Source organism: Procambarus clarkii, unplaced genomic scaffold (assembly GCF_040958095.1).
Source record: "Procambarus clarkii isolate CNS0578487 unplaced genomic scaffold, FALCON_Pclarkii_2.0 HiC_scaffold_131, whole genome shotgun sequence".
Classification (NCBI taxonomy): Eukaryota; Metazoa; Arthropoda; class Malacostraca; order Decapoda; family Cambaridae; genus Procambarus; species Procambarus clarkii.
The window spans coordinates 986,613-1,006,079 of record NW_027189164.1 but is presented as its reverse complement, the minus strand read 5'-3'; the positions used below and the strand labels follow the sequence as shown (position 1 = coordinate 1,006,079).

Genomic DNA, 19,467 nt, shown 5'->3' with positions numbered 1-19,467 from the left:
AGCATCAAACAGCCTCAGCTTCAAGCAGTCTTAGCATCAAGCAGCCTCAGCATCAAGCAGAGTCAGCATCAATTAGAGTCAGCATCAAGCAGAGTAAGTGTCAAGCAGCGTCAGCATCAAGTGGCCTCAGCGTCAACATCAGCATCTAGCAGCGTCAGTATCATGCAGCGTCAGCATAAAGCAGCGTCAGCATCAAGCAGAGTCAGCATCAATCAGCGTCAGCATCAAGCAGCGTCAATATCAATCAGCGTCAGCATCAAGCAGCGTCAACATCAAGCAGCGTCAGCATTAAGTATCGTCAGCATCAAGCAGAGTGAGTGTCAAGTAACGTCAGCATAAAGCAGCCTCAGCGTTAGCATCATCATCATCAAACAGCGTCAGCATCAATTAGCGTCAGCAACAAGCAGCGTCAGCAGCATGCAGCGTCAGCATCAAGTAGAGTCAGCATCAAGCAGAGTGAGTGTCAAGCAGCGTCAGCATCAAGCAGCGTCAGCATCAAGTTGAGTAGCATCAGCAGAGAGAGTGTCAAATAGCGTCAGCATCAAGCAGCCTCAGCGTCAGCATCATCATCAAGCAGCGTCAGTATCAAGCAGCGTCAGCATCAAACAAAGTGAACATCAAGCAGCGTCAGCATTAAGTAGCGTCAGCATCAAGCACGGTCAGCATCAAGTAGCCTTAGCATCAAGCAGCGTGAGTGTCTAGCAGCCTCAGCATCAAGCAGCGTCAATATAAAGCAGCGTCAGCATCAAGCAGAATTAGCATCAAACAGCGTCAACATCAAGCTGCGTAAGAGTCAAGCAGCATCAGCATCAAGCAGCTTCAGCATCAAGCAGCGTTAACATGACGCAGCCTAAGTGTCAGCATGAAGCAGCCTAAGCATCAACCAGCGTCAGCATCAAGCAGTATCAGTGTCAAGCAGCGTCAGCATCAAGCGGCGTGATAATCAAGCAGCCTCAGCATCAAGCAGCATCAACATCCAGCAGCCTCAGAGTCAGCATGAAGCTGCGTCAGCATGAAGCAGCGTCAGCATCAAGCAGCGTCAGCATCAAGCAGCGTCAGTGTCGAGCAGCGTCAGCTTTAACAATCATCAGCGTCAAGCAGCGTCAGAATCAATCAGCGTCAATATAAAGCAGCGTCAGCGTAAAGCAGCATCAGTATCAAGCAGAGTCTGCATGAAGCACCGTCAGCATCAAGCAGCGTCAGCATCAAGTAGAGTCAGCATCAAGCAGAGTGAGTGTCAATCAGAGTCAGCATCAAGCAGCCTCAGCGTTAGCATCATCATCAAGCAGCGTCAGTATCAAGCAGCATCAGAAACAACGTCAAAATCAAGCAGCGTCAGCATCAAGTAGCGTCAGCATCAAGCAGCGTCAGCATCAAGAAGCATCAGCATCAAGCAGCGTAAGTGTCAAGCAGCCTCAGCATCAAGCAGCCTCAGCATCAAGCAGCGTCAACATAAAGCAGCGTCAGCATCAAGCAGCGTCAGCATCAAGCCGCGTCAGAACCAAGCAGTGTCAGCATCAAGCAGCGTCAGCGTTAAGCAGCATCAGCGTCAAGCAGGGTCAGTATCACGCAGCGTCAGCATCAAGCAGCATCAGCATCAAGCAGCGTCAGCATCAAGCAACGTCAGAAACAATTAGCATCAGCATCAAGCTGTGTTAACATCAAGCAGCGTCAGCATCAAGCAGCGAAAGTGTCAAGCAGCGTCAGCATCAAGCAGCGAGAGAGTCAAGCAGCATCAGCATCAAGCAGCTTCAGCATCAAGCAGTGTCAGCATCAAGCAGCGTCAGCGTTAAGCAGCATCAGCGTAACGCAGGGTCAGCATCACGCAGCGTCAGCATCAAGCAGCATCAAGCATCGTCAGCATCAAGCAGCCTCAGCATCAAGCAACGTCAGAATCAATTATCATCAGCATCAAGCTATGTTAACATCAAGCAGCGTCAGCATCAATCAGCGTCAGCGTCATGCAGCGTCAGCATCATGCAGAGTCAGCATCAAAGAGCCTCTGCTTCAAGCAGTCTTAGCATCAAGCAGTCTCAGCATCAAGCAGCGTCAGCATCAAGTAGCGTCAGCATCAAGCAGCGTCAGCATCAAGAAGCGTCAGCATCAAGCAGCGTAAGTGTCAAGCAGCCTCAGCATCAAGCAGCCTCAGCATCAAGCAGCGTCAACATAAAGCAGCGTCAGCATCAAGCAGCGTCAGCATCAAGCCGCGTCAGAACCAAGCAGTGTCAGCATCAAGCAGCGTCAGCGTTAAGTAGCATCAGCGTCAAGCAGGGTCAGCATCACGCAGCGTCAGCATCAAGCAGCATCAGCATCAAGCAGCGTCAGCATCAAGCAACGTCAGAAAAAATTAGCATCAGCATCAAGCTGTGTTAACATCAAGCAGCGTCAGCATCAAGCAGCGAAAGTGTCAAGCAGCGTCAGCATCAAGCAGCGAGAGAGTCAAGCAGCATCAGCATCAAGCAGCTTCAGCATCAAGCAGCGTCAGCATCAAGCAGCGTCAGCGTTAAGCAGCATCAGCGTAACGCAGGGTCAGCATCACGCAGCGTCAGCATCAAGCAGCATCAGCATCAAGCATCGTCAGCATCAAGCAGCCTCAGCATCAAGCAACGTCAGAATCAATTATCATCAGCATCAAGCTATGTTAACATCAAGCAGCGTCAGCATCAATCAGCGTCAGCGTCATGCAGCGTCAGCATCATGCAGAGTCAGCATCAAAGAGCCTCTGCTTCAAGCAGTCTTAGCATCAAGCAGTCTCAGCATCAAGCAGCGTCAGCATCAAGTAGCGTCAGCATCAAGCAGCGTCAGCATCAAGAAGCGTCAGCATCAAGCAGCGTAAGTGTCAAGCAGCCTCAGCATCAAGCAGCCTCAGCATCAAGCAGCGTCAACATAAAGCAGCGTCAGCATCAAGCAGCGTCAGCATCAAGCCGCGTCAGAACCAAGCAGTGTCAGCATCAAGCAGCGTCAGCGTTAAGTAGCATCAGCGTCAAGCAGGGTCAGCATCACGCAGCGTCAGCATCAAGCAGCATCAGCATCAAGCAGCGTCAGCATCAAGCAACGTCAGAAAAAATTAGCATCAGCATCAAGCTGTGTTAACATCAAGCAGCGTCAGCATCAAGCAGCGAAAGTGTCAAGCAGCGTCAGCATCAAGCAGCGAGAGTGTCAAGCAGCGTCAGCATCAAGCACCTTCAGCATCAAGCAGCGTCAGCGTTGAGCAGCATCAGCGTAAAGCAGGGTCAGCATCACGCAGCGTCAGCATCAAGCAGCATCAGCATCAAGCATCGTCAGCATCAAGCAGCCTCAGCATCAAGCAACGTCAGAATCAATTAGCATCAGCATCAAGCTATGTTAACATCAAGCAGCGTCAGCATCAATCAGCGTCAGCGTCATGCAGCGTCAGCATCAAGCAGCGTCAGCGTTAAGCAGAGTCAGCATCAAACAGCCTCAGCTTCAAGCAGTCTTAGCATCAAGCAGCCTCAGCATCAAGCAGAGTCAGCATCAATTAGAGTCAGCATCAAGCAGAGTAAGTGTCAAGCAGCGTCAGCATCAAGTGGCCTCAGCGTCAACATCAGCATCTAGCAGCGTCAGTATCATGCAGCGTCAGCATAAAGCAGCGTCAGCATCAAGCAGAGTCAGCATCAATCAGCGTCAGCATCAAGCAGCGTCAGCATCAAGCAGCGTCAGCATCAAGCAGCGTGAATGTCAAGCAGCGTCAGCATCAAGCAGCGTCAGCATCAAGCAGCGTCAGCATCAAGCAACGTCAACATCAAGCAGCGTCAGCATCAAACAGCATCATCATCAACACAGCGTCAGCATCAAGAAGCGTGAATGTCAAGCAGCGTCAACATCAAGCAGCGTCAGCATCAAGCAGCATAAACATCAAGAAGTTTCAGCATCAATAAGCGTCCGCATTAAGCAGCTTCAGCATCAAGCAGCTTCAGCTTTAAGCAGCGTCAGCATCATGCAGCGTCAACATAAAGCAGCGTCAGCATCAAGCAGCGTCAGCAACAAGCAGCGTCAGCATCAAGCAGTGTCAACATAAAGCAGCGTCAGCATCAATCAGCATAAGCGTCAAGTAGCGTCAGCATCAAGCAGCGTGAGTGTCAAGCAGCCTCAGCATCAAGCAGCGTCAACATAAAGCAGCGTCAACATCAAGCAGCGTTAGCATCAAGCACCGTCAACATCAAGCATGGTAAGAGTCAAGCAGAGTCAACAGGAAGCAGCCTCAGCGTCAGCATGAAGCTGCGTTAGCATGAAGCTGCGTTAGCATGAAGCAGCGTCAGTGTCAAGCAGCGTCAGCATCAAGCAGCATCAGCATCAAGCAGCGTCAGCATCAAGCAGCGTCTGTATCAAGCAGCGTCTTCATCATACCAGCGTCAGTGTCAAGCAGTGTCAGCATCAAGCAGCGTCAGCATCAAGTAGCGTCAGCATAAAGCAGCCTCAGCGTCAGCATCATCATCAAGAAACGTCAGTATCAAGCTGCGTCACCATCAAGCAAAGTCCACATCAAACAGCGTCAGTATTAAGTAGCGTCAGCATTAAGTAGCGTCAGCAACAAGCAGCGTCAGCATCAAGCAGCGTCAGCATCAAATAGCGGCAACATCAAACTGAGTGAGTGTCAAGCAGCATCAGCATTAAGCAGCGTCAGCATCGGGCAGCGTCAGTATCAAGCAGCGTTAACATGACGCAGCCTCAGCGTCAGCATGAAGCAGCCTAAGCATCAAGCAGCGTCAGCATCAAGCAGCGTCAGCATCATGCAGCGTCAGCATCAAGCAGCGTCACCATCAAGGTGCGTCAGCATCAAGAATCTTCAGCATCAAGCAGCTTCAGCATTTGGCAATGTCAGCATCAAGCAGCGTCAGTATCAAGCAGCATCAGCATCAAGCAGCGTCAGCATCAAGCAGCTTCAGAATTAAGCAGCTTCAGCATCAAGCAGCGTCAATATCAATCAGCGTCAGCATCAAGCAGCGTCAACATCAAGCAGCGTCAGCATTAAGTATCGTCAGCATCAAGCAGAGTGAGTGTCAAGTAACGTCAACATAAAGCAGCCTCAGCGTTAGCATCATCATCATCAAACAGCGTCAGCATCAATTAGCGTCAGCAACAAGCAGCGTCAGTAGCATGCAGCGTCAGCATCAAGTAGAGTCAGCATCAAGCAGAGTGAGTGTCAAGCAGCGTCAGCATCAAGCAGCGTCAGCATCAAGTTGAGTAGCATCAGCAGAGAGAGTGTCAAATAGCGTCAGCATCAAGCAGCCTCAGCGTCAGCATCATCATCAAGCAGCGTCAGTATCAAGCAGCGTCAGCATCAAACAAAGTGAACATCAAGCAGCGTCAGCATTAAGTAGCGTCAGCATCAAGCACGGTCAGCATCAAGTAGCCTTAGCATCAAGCAGCGTGAGTGTCTAGCAGCCTCAGCATCAAGCAGCGTCAATATAAAGCAGCGTCAGCATCAAGCAGAATTAGCATCAAACAGCGTCAACATCAAGCTGCGTAAGAGTCAAGCAGCATCAGCATCAAGCAGCTTCAGCATCAAGCAGCGTTAACATGACGCAGCCTAAGTGTCAGCATGAAGCAGCCTAAGCATCAACCAGCGTCAGCATCAAGCAGTATCAGTGTCAAGCAGCGTCAGCATCAAGCAGCGTGATAATCAAGCAGCCTCAGCATCAAGCAGCATCAACATCCAGCAGCCTCAGAGTCAGCATGAAGCTGCGTCAGCATGAAGCAGCGTCAGCATCAAGCAGCGTCAGCATCAAGCAGCGTCAGTGTCGAGCAGCGTCAGCTTTAACAATCATCAGCGTCAAGCAGCGTCAGCATCAATCAGCGTCAATATAAAGCAGCGTCAGCGTAAAGCAGCATCAGTATCAAGCAGAGTCTGCATGAAGCACCGTCAGCATCAAGCAGCGTCAGCATCAGCATCAAGCAGCGTCAGCTTCAAGCTGCATGAGTGTCAAGCAGCGTCAGCATCAAGCTGCGTCAGCATCAAGCAGCGTGAATGTCAAGCAGCGTCAGCATCATTCAACGTAAACATCAAGCAGCGTCAGCATCAGGCAGCATCAGCATTAAGCAGGGTCAGCATCAAGCAGCGTGAATGTCAAGCAGCGTCAGCATCATTCAACGTAAACATCAAGCAGCGTCAGCATCAAGCAGCATTAGCATCAAGCAGCGTCAGCATCATGCAGCGTCAGCATCAAGCAGCATCAGCATCAAGCAGCGTCAGCGTCAAGATCTTCAGCATCAAGCAGCTTCAGCATTATGCAACGTCAGCATCAAGAAGCCTCATCGCCTGCATCAAGCAGCGTCAGCATCAAGCAACATCAGCATCATGCAGCGTCAGCATCAAGCAGCGTCAGCATCAAGCAGCGTCAGCATCACGCAGCTGCAGCATCAAGCAGCGTCAGCATCAAGATCTTCAGCATCAAGCAGCGTCAGCATCAAGCAGCGTCAGCATCAAGCAGCGTCAGCATCAAGCAGCGTCAGCATCAAGCAGCGTCAGCATCAAACAGCATCACCATCAAGCACCTTCAGCATCAATCAACGACAGCATCAAGCATCGTCAGCATCAAGCAGCATCAGAATCAAGCAGCGTCAGCATCAAGCAGGTTCAGCATTAAACAGCTTCAGCATCAAGAAGCGTCAACATCAAGCATCGTCAGCATGAAGGAACGTCGGCATCACGCAGCGTCAGCATCAAGCAGCGTCAACATCAAGCAGCGTCATCATCAAGCAGCGTCAGCATGAAGAAGCCTCAGCGTCCAGCAGCGTCTGCAATAAGCTGCGTCAGCATCAAGCACCATCAATCAACGTCAGCATCAAGCACCATCAAGCAGCGTGAGCATCGAGCAGCATCAGCATCAAGCAACTTCAGCATGAAACAGCGTCAACATCAAGCAGCGTCACCATCAAACAGCCTCAACATCAAACAGCCTCAGCATCAAGCAGCGTCAGTGTTAAGCAGAGTCAGCATCAAACAGAATTAGCATCAAGAAGCGTGAGTGTCAAGCAGCCTCAGCATTAAGCAGCGTCAACATAAAGCAGCGTCAGCATCAAGCAGCATTAGCATCAAGCAGCGTCAACATCATGCAGCGTCAGCATCAAGCAGCGTCAGCATCAAGCAGAGTCAACATCAAACAGCGTCAGCGTGAAGCAGCGTCAGCATGAAGCAGCGTCAGCATGAAGCAGCGTCAGCATAAAGCAGAGTCAGCATCAAACAGCGTCAGCATGAAGCAGCGTCAGCATGAAGCAGCGTCAGCATCAAGTAGCGTCAGCATCAGACAGCGTCAGTATCAAGCAGCGTCAGCATCAATCAGCGTCAGCATCAAGCAGCGTCACCGTTAAGCAGAGTCAGCATCAAACAGCGTCAGCTTCAAGCAGTCTTAGCATCAAGCAGCCTTAGCATCAAGCAGCGTCAGCATCAAGTAGAGTCAGCATCAAGCAGAGTGAATGTCAAGCAGCGTCAGCATCAAGTAGCCTCAGCGTCAACATCAGCATCAAGCAGCGTCAGTATCAAGCAGCGTCAGCATCAAGCAACGCCATCATGAAACAGCGTCATCATTAATTAGCGTCAGCATCAAGCAGCGTCAGCATCACGCAGCGTCATCATCAAGTAGAGTCAGCATCAAGCAGAGTGAGTGTCAATCAGAGTCAGCATCAAGCAGCCTCAGCGTCAGCATCATCATCAAGCAGCGTCAGGATCAAGCAGCATCAGCATCAAACAACGTCAACATAAAGCAGCGTCAGCATCAAGTAGCGTCAGCATCAAGTAGCGTCAGCATCAAGTAGCGTCAGCATCAAGCAGCGTCAGCATCAAGTAGCGTCAGCATCAAGCAACGTGAGTGTCAAGCAGCCTCAGCATCAAGCAGCGTCAACATAAAGCAGCGTCAGCATCAAGCAGCGTCAACATCAAGCATAGTCTGCATCAAGCAGCGTCAGCATCAAACAGCGTCAGCATCAAGCAGCGTCAGCATCAAGCAGCGTCAGCTTTAACAGAATCAGTGTCAAGCAGGGTCAGCATCACGCAGCTTCAGCATCAAGCAGCATCAGCATCAAGCAGCGTCAGCATCAAGCAGCGTCAGCATCAAGCAGCCTCAGCATCAAGAAACATCAGAATCAATTAGCATCAGCATCAAGCTGTGTTAACGTCAAGCAGCGTCAGCATCAAGCAGCGAGAGTGTCAAGCAGCGTCAACATCAAGCAGCCTCAGCGTTAAGCAGCTTCAGCATCAAGCAGCGTCAATATCAATCAGCGTCGGCATCAAGCAGAGTCAACATCAAGCAGACTCAGCATCGTCTAACATCAGGATCATCTAACATCAGTAGGGGGGATGGCTCCACACAGGGGAATTTTTTTTTCTGGGAGAAAATTCCCCTGTGCGGGCCAGGGTTTTCAGGATTCCCCTGTGCGGGCCAGGGTTTTCAGGATTCCCCTGTGCGGGCCAGGGTTTTCAGGATTCCCCTGTGCGGGCCAGGGTTTTCAGGATTCCCCTGTGCGGGCCAGGGTTTTCAGGATTCCTCTGTGCGGGCCAGGGTTTTCAGGTGAATTTGGGGAGTCACAGATTTGGAATTAGGGAATTCTTATAATGAAAAATAATGTCATACTAGTTTGTTAAAGTTCTTATGAGAAAAATAATTTCCGAGACTTAGAAGTTTGTTAAGGCCTTATGGGACAAATTCAAGTAACGTATGTAGCGCTTTAGGGTTTTCAGGAGAACTCTACGGACATATTTTACATGTTTTCAACTTAGAAATATCGTCTATGTAAGCCTTAGTTATTCATATAAATTTAGAAAATCACCTGTATAAGTCGGTGTTTTCAGGGTTTCGTACATCACACCCCCCTCCCTCCCCCCTTACCTCGCAATCTCTCGCGTCACCTTTATTTACTTTACGCCCGGCCAGCCAGTCGGCTCTTATCATATCTTATCTTCTCCATAATATCTCGACCGTCCCTCCTCTCTCTCTCTCTCCTCCTCCTATTTCCTTACAACTATTTTCAGAGTTTCAAATAATCATAGAAGTTTATTTATATGTTTATGACCGAATTTGTAAAAGGACCATTTTCAGAGAATATTGTCTTAGATGTTTTGTTAAGGAAAACAGACCACTTATCCATAACATTTAGTTTTATATCCATTTACGGCTATTTCGCCTGTAATCTGTGAAAACTTGACAGAGTCCATTTTATACCCAATTTTCGGCAGAGTCCAGTTTATGCTCAAATTCGCCAGAGTCTACTTTGAGAGCAAAATTAGTCAGAGACAGTTTTAAGCTCATATTTCATCAGAGTCCAATTATCAACAGAAATTCACCAGAGTCTACTTTGAGAGCAAAATTAGTCAGAGACAGTTTTAAGCTCATATTTCATCAGAGTCCAATTTATACCTAAAAATGAACAGAGTCTACTTTGAGAGCAAAATTAGTCAGAGACAGTTTTAAGCTCATATTTCATCAGAGTCCAATTATCAACAGAAATTCACCAGAGTCTACTTTGAGAGCAAAATTAGTCAGAGACAGTTTTAAGCTCATATTTCATCAGAGTCCAATTATCAACAGAAATTCACCAGAGTCTACTTTGAGAGCAAAATTAGTCAGAGACAGTTTTAAGCGCATATTTCATCAGAGTCCAATTATCAACAGAAATTCGCCAGAGTCTACTTTGAGAGCAAATTTCATCAGTGTCCTGTAATCTGTGAAAATTTGACAGAGACCATTTTATACCCAATTTTCGTCAGAGTCCAGTTTATGCTCAAATTCGCCAGAGTCTACTTTAATAGCAAAATTCATCAGAGTCCAGTTTTCTAGCAAATTTCATCAGTGTCCTGTAATCTGTGAAAATTTGACAGAGTCCAGTTCTTTATCGAAATTCATCAGAGTCCAGTTTATACCGAAAATTCGCCAGAGTCTACTTTGTGCCAAATATTCAGAGTCCAGTTCATGATCGAAATTAATCAGAGTCCAATTAAAGACCCAAATTTGACAGAGACCACATTTTCGCTACTAGCAGTCCAATCCCCCTGAAATTTTAAACAGTCAAATTTCAGACGTAGTAAAATAAGATCAAGTCAGTTACTGAGCTCCAGCTCTTGTCCCCCACCCTCTTCCACCCTCAAGTCTTTGTAAATAAACCATCAATTTCCCCCGAAATTTTTACCCTCTGTATTTCAGACATAGTAAATATGAAGTAACAAATATAAAACTCTAGCTCTTGTCCTCTGTCCAAGTTCACTCATGTAAATTCATTACTATCAGTCCAAATCCCCCTGAGATTTAAACACTCAACTACATTTTCAGACATAGTAAATAAGATCAAGTCAGTTACCGAGCTCCAGCTCTTGTCCCCCTGTATTTGCATATTTTCTCTATATTCAGCTGTGTTCTTCACTTTTTGTCCGTGTTTTCTGTGTTCATTCCATGTTCTACAAATGTTCACAGTCCCATTCAGTTCATATTTTCACAAGTATCTCCATTTTTTTCTATAATCTTTCTCTTAGTCTCATTACTTTCTCTACAAATTCTAGTCATATTTTCTATGTTCATCACATGTTCTCTTTACAACTTTTATACTCAATATTCATGCTAACTTCCATATGTTGTGTTCTTTGTCAATATTCATATTCCTCTACAAGTTCATGTTCATGTTCCTCACAAGATCACTTCGTTTTTCACCTTCACTTACATGTTTTCTACATTCTTTGTCATATTCTCCATGTTCTTCACAAGTCCATTGTTCATTCTTTGTATTCCCTATTCTCCTTATCATGTTTTCATGTTCCTCTACAAGTTCATATTCCCAGCATGTTCACTGTATTCATCAACTTTTCTTACATATGTTCTTTGCCATGTTCCCCATATGTTCTCTGGGTTTTTTCCCTTACATGTTATCTAACGTTCCTTAACTAAAAAATCTTTCACCAATCAACTAAAAACATAGTCACTTTCGTCATTTCTCAACTAAACTTATTATCCAGTCAACTAAAAATAGTCAGAAATAGCCTCGTTCAACGCTGTTCATAACTAAACTTATTCCCTAGTCATCAGAAAATAACCGTGTTCTTCATGTTTCATTGTCATTTCATAACTAAAAAAATCTTTCGCCAATCAACTAAAACATAGTCACTTTCGTCATTTCTCAACTAAACTTATTATCCAGTCAACTAAAAATTGTCAAAGGAATCTTTCCAACACTGTTCATAACTAAACTTATTCCCTAGTCATCAGAAAATAACCGTGTTCTTCATGTTTCATTGTCATTTCATAACTAAAATTATCCATCAATCAACAGAAAAAAAAGCCATGTTCATCATGTTTTTGTCTTTTTGCTTAACTAAAATTATGTTTTGTCAAGTAAGAAAAAATAACCAAAGATATCTTTCATCGCTGTTCTTAACTGACATTATACTTTGGGGAGCACAAAAAATAGTCTCCCTCGTCATGTTTTCTCTTTTTCCATAACTAAAAGTATTCATCAGTCAACTAAAAAATAGTTACTTCATCATGTTTCCTTGTCATTTCTTAACTGAAATATCACTTCTCTCATCTGAAATAGTCATGTGTAGCCTCTTTCCAACACTGTTCTTAACTAAAGTAGCCTTTCACTTCGCTAAAATAGTCATATTCGTCATTGTTCCTAACTAAAATTATATGTCGTTAAGTAAGAAAAATAGTCAAAGGTGCTCTCCGTTACACCAAAGTTACTCTTCGAGAAATCAAAGACACTCTTCAATACATCAAGGACTTACTCAAAGACACCAAAGTTACACTCTAAGACATCCTTCGAGACATCAAAGACATCCTTTAAGACTTCAAGGGCACTCTTCGAGATATCAAAAGACACTCTCAAACACTCAAAAATTTACTCGCATCCTCAAAGTTATTCTCAGAGTTATCAAAAGTTAATCTCAGTCATCAAAATGCTATTCTCTAAGTAGCCTTTCGTTCATCAGAGAAACTTTCTAAGACATCTTCGTTCATTAAAGTTAATCTCAGAGGCATAAAAGTTATTCTCGGAGCTATCAAAATTAATCTCTAAAACAACAAAAGTTAATCTCTGTCATCAAAGTTGATCTGCAAGATATCTTCGAGACATCAAAGTTACTTTTCTTTACATCAAAGACACATTCAAATACTACCCATGTTCTCAGAAGTCATTCTCAAAGTCATCAAAGTTATTCAAAGAGCTAACAAAAGTTATTCTCAGAGTCACTTTCGTTCTTCAGAGAAACTTTCCAAAACATCTTTGTTCATCAAAGTTATTCTCTATGTCATCAAAAAGTTATTCTCAGTCATGATATGTTATTCTCTAACTCACTTCCATTCATCAAAGACATTCTCTAAGCCCTCAAAGTTATTCTCTAAGACAACAAAGTCATTCCCAGTCATCAAAAAGTTATTCTTCGAAACATAAAATTTGCTCTGTAAGATATCTTCGTTCATCAAACTTATTCTCAGAGTTATCTAAAGTTATTCTCAGAACAATCAAAAGTTATTCTAAGACAACAAAAGTTATTCTCAGAGCTACCCAAAGCTATTCTCAGAGTCACCTTCGTTCGTCAGAGAAACTTTCAAAACATCTTTGTTCATCAAACTTGTTTTCAAAGTCATCAAAAGTTAATCTAAGACATCTTCTTTCATCAAAGTTATTTTCAGAGACATCTAAAGTTATTCTCAGAGCTATCAAACTTGTTCTCAGAGTCATCAAATGTTATTCTCGAAGTCATCAAAGATATTTTCAGAGACATCTAAAGTTAATTTCTATGTTATAAAAGTTATTCTCAGAGACATCTAAAGTTAATCTTGGTCATCAAAGTTGTTCTCTAAACATCAATGTTGTTCTCCAAGACATCAAAGATGTTCTCAAAATCATAAAAGTTATTCCCAGAGCTATCAAAGTTAATCTCAGAGTTATCCAAAGATATTCTCATGTCCACAAAAGTTATTCCAAGAGACGTCAAAGTTAATCTCAGACATCTTCGTTCATAAAAGTTATTCTCAGAGACATCTAAAGTTATTCTCTAAGACATCAAGTTATTCTAAGAGCTATCAAAAGTTATTCTCAGTCATGATATGTTATTCTCTAAGTAACCTTCCATTCATCAAAGACATTCTCTAAGTCCTGAAAGTTATTCTCTAAGACAACAAAGTCTTTCTCAGAGCTATCAAAGTTGTTCTCTAAGACATAAAAGTTATTCTCAGAGTCATCAAAGTGATCTCTAATTCACCTTCGTTCTCCCAAAGTTGTTCTCTAAGACACCTTCGTTCATCAAAGAAACTCTCCTTCTTCCATCATGTTATTCTTTAAGACATCTTCAGTCATAAAATTTCTCTCCAAAATGTAACTAGTTCAGCTTTTCATACCAAACTTACACTTCTGTTAAATATATTTTCTTAGACATTTTACCTTTTAAACTGTTCTCTGAACTACACTGTTCAAACCTACGTAACCTATCCTCTCCACCCAATGTTACTTAGTTAACGTAACGTTCCTAAACCTAACTTTACCTATCCTAACATAACTTACCTTACCTTACCTATCTTACCTAACCTAACCTAACTTTACCTATGTTACCTTACCTTACCTACCTTTCCTAACTTAACCTGCTTAACCTATCTTACCTATCTTACCTAACTTTACCTATCTTACCTAACTTAACTTTCATAACCTAACTTTACCTATATTACATTACCTTACCTACCTTTCCTAACTTAACCTGCTTAACCTATCTTACCTATCTTACCTAACTTTACCTATCTTACCTAACTTACCTACATTACCTAACTTAACTTAACCTGCTTAACCTAACTTACCTTACCTAACTTATATAACTTATCTTACCTATCCTAACGTAACCTAACTTGCCTTACCTAACTTAATCTTACATTCCCAAACTGATGTATCCTAACTTATCTAGTCAAACCAGACATGATCTAACTTAAGTATTCCTTCTTGTCTTTGTGTTTCGTCAATCATTGTCTCATATTCATTTACTCATTTCATTAGTTAATTTCTCAAATGGTCACTTATGCATTTCAAGTGCTATTTTGTTAGAGATTGGATATTTAAGCATTTCAAAGAATTTTTGTTATATATGGGCATTTACTCATTTCAAGGGATAATTTCTCAAATGGACGTTTTTGCATTTCAAGTGTTATTTGTTTAAGATTGGGTGTTTAACCATTTCAAAGGTTTTTGTTATATATGGGAACTTACTCGTTTCAAGGGCAAATTTCTCAAATGGTCATTTTTGCAGATCAAGGGTTATTTGTTAAAGTTCATCAAGTTGCTCATAAGTTGTATTTATTATGTTTGTTATCATTTATTTCTTATTCCCCAACCCCTTAACCTAACCTCTTGTAATCTTAGTGTATTTAGTAGGTTCTATCTTATGTTCTTATTCCCCAACCCTTTAACCTAACCTCTCAGATGTAGTTTAGTGTGTTTTTGACGTATTTGTTGAATATATTATCCTTTTCCTAACCTTTCAGATGTAGTTTTGTCTTGGGGAATAAGAAATAAATGATAACAAACATAATAAATACAACTTATGAGCAACTTGATGAACTTTAACAAATAACCCTTGATCTGCAAAAATGACCATTTGAGAAATTTGCCCTTGAAACGAGTAAGTTCCCATATATAACAAAAACCTTTGAAATGGTTAAACACCCAATCTTAAACAAATAACACTTGAAATGCAAAAACGTCCATTTGAGAAATTATCCCTTGAAATGAGTAAATGCCCATATATAACAAAAATTCTTTGAAATGCTTAAATATCCAATCTCTAACAAAATAGCACTTGAAATGCATAAGTGACCATTTGAGAAATTAACTAATGAAATGAGTAAATGAATATGAGACAATGATTGACGAAACACAAAGACAAGAAGGAATACTTAAGTTAGATCATGTCTGGTTTGACTAGATAAGTTAGGATACATCAGTTTGGGAATGTAAGATTAAGTTAGGTAAGGCAAGTTAGGTTACGTTAGGATAGGTAAGATAAGTTATATAAGTTAGGTAAGGTAAGTTAGGTTAAGCAGGTTAAGTTAAGTTAGGTAATGTAGGTAAGTTAGGTAAGATAGGTAAAGTTAGGTAAGATAGGTAAGATAGGTTAAGCAGGTTAAGTTAGGAAAGGTAGGTAAGGTAATGTAACATAGGTAAAGTTAGGTTATGAAAGTTAAGTTAGGTAAGATAGGTAAAGTTAGGTAAGATAGGTAAGATAGGTTAAGCAGGTTAAGTTAGGAAAGGTAGGTAAGGTAAGGTAACATAGGTAAAGTTAGGTTAGGTTAGGTAAGATAGGTAAGGTAAGGTAAGTTATGTTAGGATAGGTAAAGTTAGGTTTAGGAACGTTACGTTAACTAAGTAACATTGGGTGGAGAGGATAGGTTACGTAGGTTTGAACAGTGTAGTTCAGAGAACAGTTTAAAAGGTAAAATGTCTAAGAAAATATATTTAACAGAAGTGTAAGTTTGGTATGAAAAGCTGAACTAGTTACATTTTGGAGAGAAATTTTATGACTGAAGATGTCTTAAAGAATAACATGATGGAAGAAGGAGAGTTTCTTTGATGAACGAAGGTGTCTTAGAGAACAACTTTGGGAGAACGAAGGTGAATTAGAGATCACTTTGATGACTCTGAGAATAACTTTTATGTCTTAGAGAACAACTTTGATAGCTCTGAGAAAGACTTTGTTGTCTTAGAGAATAACTTTCAGGACTTAGAGAATGTCTTTGATGAATGGAAGGTTACTTAGAGAATAACATATCATGACTGAGAATAACTTTTGATAGCTCTTAGAATAACTTGATGTCTTAGAGAATAACTTTAGATGTCTCTGAGAATAACTTTTATGAACGAAGATGTCTGAGATTAACTTTGACGTCTCTTGGAATAACTTTTGTGGACATGAGAATATCTTTGGATAACTCTGAGATTAACTTTGATAGCTCTGGGAATAACTTTTATGATTTTGAGAACATCTTTGATGTCTTGGAGAACAACATTGATGTTTAGAGAACAACTTTGATGACCAAGATTAACTTTAGATGTCTCTGAGAATAACTTTTATAACATAGAAATTAACTTTAGATGTCTCTGAAAATATCTTTGATGACTTCGAGAATAACATTTGATGACTCTGAGAACAAGTTTGATAGCTCTGAGAATAACTTTAGATGTCTCTGAAAATAACTTTGATGAAAGAAGATGTCTTAGATTAACTTTTGATGACTTTGAAAACAAGTTTGATGAACAAAGATGTTTTGAAAGTTTCTCTGACGAACGAAGGTGACTCTGAGAATAGCTTTGGGTAGCTCTGAGAATAACTTTTGTTGTCTTAGAATAACTTTTGATTGTTCTGAGAATAACTTTAGATAACTCTGAGAATAAGTTTGATGAACGAAGATATCTTACAGAGCAAATTTTATGTTTCGAAGAATAACTTTTTGATGACTGGGAATGACTTTGTTGTCTTAGAGAATAACTTTGAGGGCTTAGAGAATGTCTTTGATGAATGGAAGTGAGTTAGAGAATAACATATCATGACTGAGAATAACTTTTTGATGACATAGAGAATAACTTTGATGAACAAAGATGTTTTGGAAAGTTTCTCTGAAGAACGAAAGTGACTCTGAGAATAACTTTTGTTAGCTCTTTGAATAACTTTGATGACTTTGAGAATGACTTCTGAGAACATGGGTAGTATTTGAATGTGTCTTTGATGTAAAGAAAAGTAACTTTGATGTCTCGAAGATATCTTGCAGATCAACTTTGATGACAGAGATTAACTTTTGTTGTTTTAGAGATTAATTTTGATAGCTCCGAGAATAACTTTTATGCCTCTGAGATTAACTTTAATGAACGAAGATGTCTTAGAAAGTTTCTCTGATGAACGAAAGGCTACTTAGAGAATAGCATTTTGATGACTGAGATTAACTTTTGATAACTCTGAGAATAACTTTGAGGATGCGAGTAAATTTTTGAGTGTTTGAGAGTGTCTTTTGATATCTCGAAGAGTGCCCTTGAAGTCTTAAAGGATGTCTTTGATGTCTCGAAGGATGTCTTAGAGTGTAACTTTGGTGTCTTTGAGTAAGTCCTTGATGTATTGAAGAGTGTCTTTGATTTCTCGAAGAGTAACTTTGGTGTAACGGAGAGCACCTTTGACTATTTTTCTTACTTAACGACATATAATTTTAGTTAGGAACAATGACGAATATGACTATTTTAGCGAAGTGAAAGGCTACTTTAGTTAAGAACAGTGTTGGAAAGAGGCTACACATGACTATTTCAGATGAGAGAAGTGATATTTCAGTTAAGAAATGACAAGGAAACATGATGAAGTAACTATTTTTTAGTTGACTGATGAATACTTTTAGTTATGGAAAAAGAGAAAACATGACGAGGGAGACTATTTTTTGTGCTCCCCAAAGTATAATGTCAGTTAAGAACAGCGATGAAAGATATCTTTGGTTATTTTTTCTTACTTGACAAAACATAATTTTAGTTAAGCAAAAAGACAAAAACATGATGAACATGGCTTTTTTTTCTGTTGATTGATGGATAATTTTAGTTATGAAATGACAATGAAACATGAAGAACACGGTTATTTTCTGATGACTAGGGAATAAGTTTAGTTATGAACAGTGTTGGAAAGATTCCTTTGACAATTTTTAGTTGACTGGATAATAAGTTTAGTTGAGAAATGACGAAAGTGACTATGTTTTAGTTGATTGGCGAAAGATTTTTTTAGTTATGAAATGACAATGAAACATGAAGAACACGGTTATTTTCTGATGACTAGGGAATAAGTTTAGTTATGAACAGCGTTGAACGAGGCTATTTCTGACTATTTTTAGTTGACTGGATAATAAGTTTAGTTGAGAAATGACGAAAGTGACTATGTTTTTAGTTGATTGGTGAAAGATTTTTTAGTTAAGGAACGTTAGATAACATGTAAGGGAAAAAACCCAGAGAACATATGGGGAACATGGCAAAGAACATATGTAAGAAAAGTTGATGAATACAGTGAACATGCTGGGAATATGAACTTGTAGAGGAACATGAAAACATGATAAGGAGAATAGGGAATACAAAGAATGAACAATGGACTTGTGAAGAACATGGAGAATATGACAAAGAATGTAGAAAACATGTAAGTGAAGGTGAAAAACGAAGTGATCTTGTGAGGAACATGAACATGAACTTGTAGAGGAATATGAATATTGACAAAGAACACAACATATGGAAGTTAGCATGAATATTGAGTATAAAAGTTGTAAAGAGAACATGTGATGAACATAGAAAATATGACTAGAATTTGTAGAGAAAGTAATGAGACTAAGAGAAAGATTATAGAAAAAAATGGAGATACTTGTGAAAATATGAACTGAATGGGACTGTGAACATTTGTAGAACATGGAATGAACACAGAAAACACGGACAAAAAGTGAAGAACACAGCTGAATATAGAGAAAATATGCAAATACAGGGGGACAAGAGCTGGAGCTCGGTAACTGACTTGATCTTATTTACTATGTCTGAAAATGTAGTTGAGTGTTTAAATCTCAGGGGGATTTGGACTGATAGTAATGAATTTACATGAGTGAACTTGGACAGAGGACAAGAGCTAGAGTTTTATATTTGTTACTTCATATTTACTATGTCTGAAATACAGAGGGTAAAAATTTCGGGGGAAATTGATGGTTTATTTACAAAGACTTGAGGGTGGAAGAGGGTGGGGGACAAGAGCTGGAGCTCAGTAACTGACTTGATCTTATTTTACTACGTCTGAAATTTGACTGTTTAAAATTTCAGGGGGATTGGACTGCTAGTAGCGAAAATGTGGTCTCTGTCAAATTTGGGTCTTTAATTGGACTCTGATTAATTTCGATCATGAACTGGACTCTGAATATTTGGCACAAAGTAGACTCTGGCGAATTTTCGGTATAAACTGGACTCTGATGAATTTCGATAAAGAACTGGACTCTGTCAAATTTTCACAGATTACAGGACACTGATGAAATTTGCTAGAAAACTGGACTCTGATGAATTTTGCTATTAAAGTAGACTCTGGCGAATTTGAGCATAAACTGGACTCTGACGAAAATTGGGTATAAAATGGTCTCTGTCAAATTTTCACAGATTACAGGACACTGATGAAATTTGCTCTCAAAGTAGACTCTGGCGAATTTCTGTTGATAATTGGACTCTGATGAAATATGCGCTTAAAACTGTCTCTGACTAATTTTGTTCTCAAAGTAGACTCTGGTGAATTTCTGTTGATAATTGGACTCTGATGAAATATGAGCTTAAAACTGTCTCTGACTAATTTTGCTCTCAAAGTAGACTCTGTTCATTTTTAGGTATAAATTGGACTCTGATGAAATATGAGCTTAAAACTGTCTCTGACTAATTTTGCTCTCAAAGTAGACTCTGGTGAATTTCTGTTGATAATTGGACTCTGATGAAATATGAGCT

General features: G+C 41.0%; 2 protein-coding genes across 2 annotated transcripts; both read left to right on the top strand.

Moving 5' to 3' along the window:
• Positions 1–162: 162 nt before the first annotated feature.
• Positions 163–3,419, top strand: LOC138360926 (sericin-2-like). The gene is made up of 3 exons (XM_069320425.1): positions 163–313; positions 1,670–2,096; positions 3,104–3,419. Exons 1-3 carry the CDS (start codon positions 163–165, stop codon positions 3,417–3,419), a joined length of 894 nt encoding a protein of 297 aa, XP_069176526.1.
• Positions 3,420–5,873: 2,454 nt separating this feature from the next.
• Positions 5,874–6,735, top strand: LOC138360925 (streptococcal hemagglutinin-like). The gene is made up of 2 exons (XM_069320424.1): positions 5,874–6,390; positions 6,539–6,735. Exons 1-2 carry the CDS (start codon positions 5,874–5,876, stop codon positions 6,733–6,735), a joined length of 714 nt encoding a protein of 237 aa, XP_069176525.1.
• Positions 6,736–19,467: the final 12,732 nt, after the last annotated feature.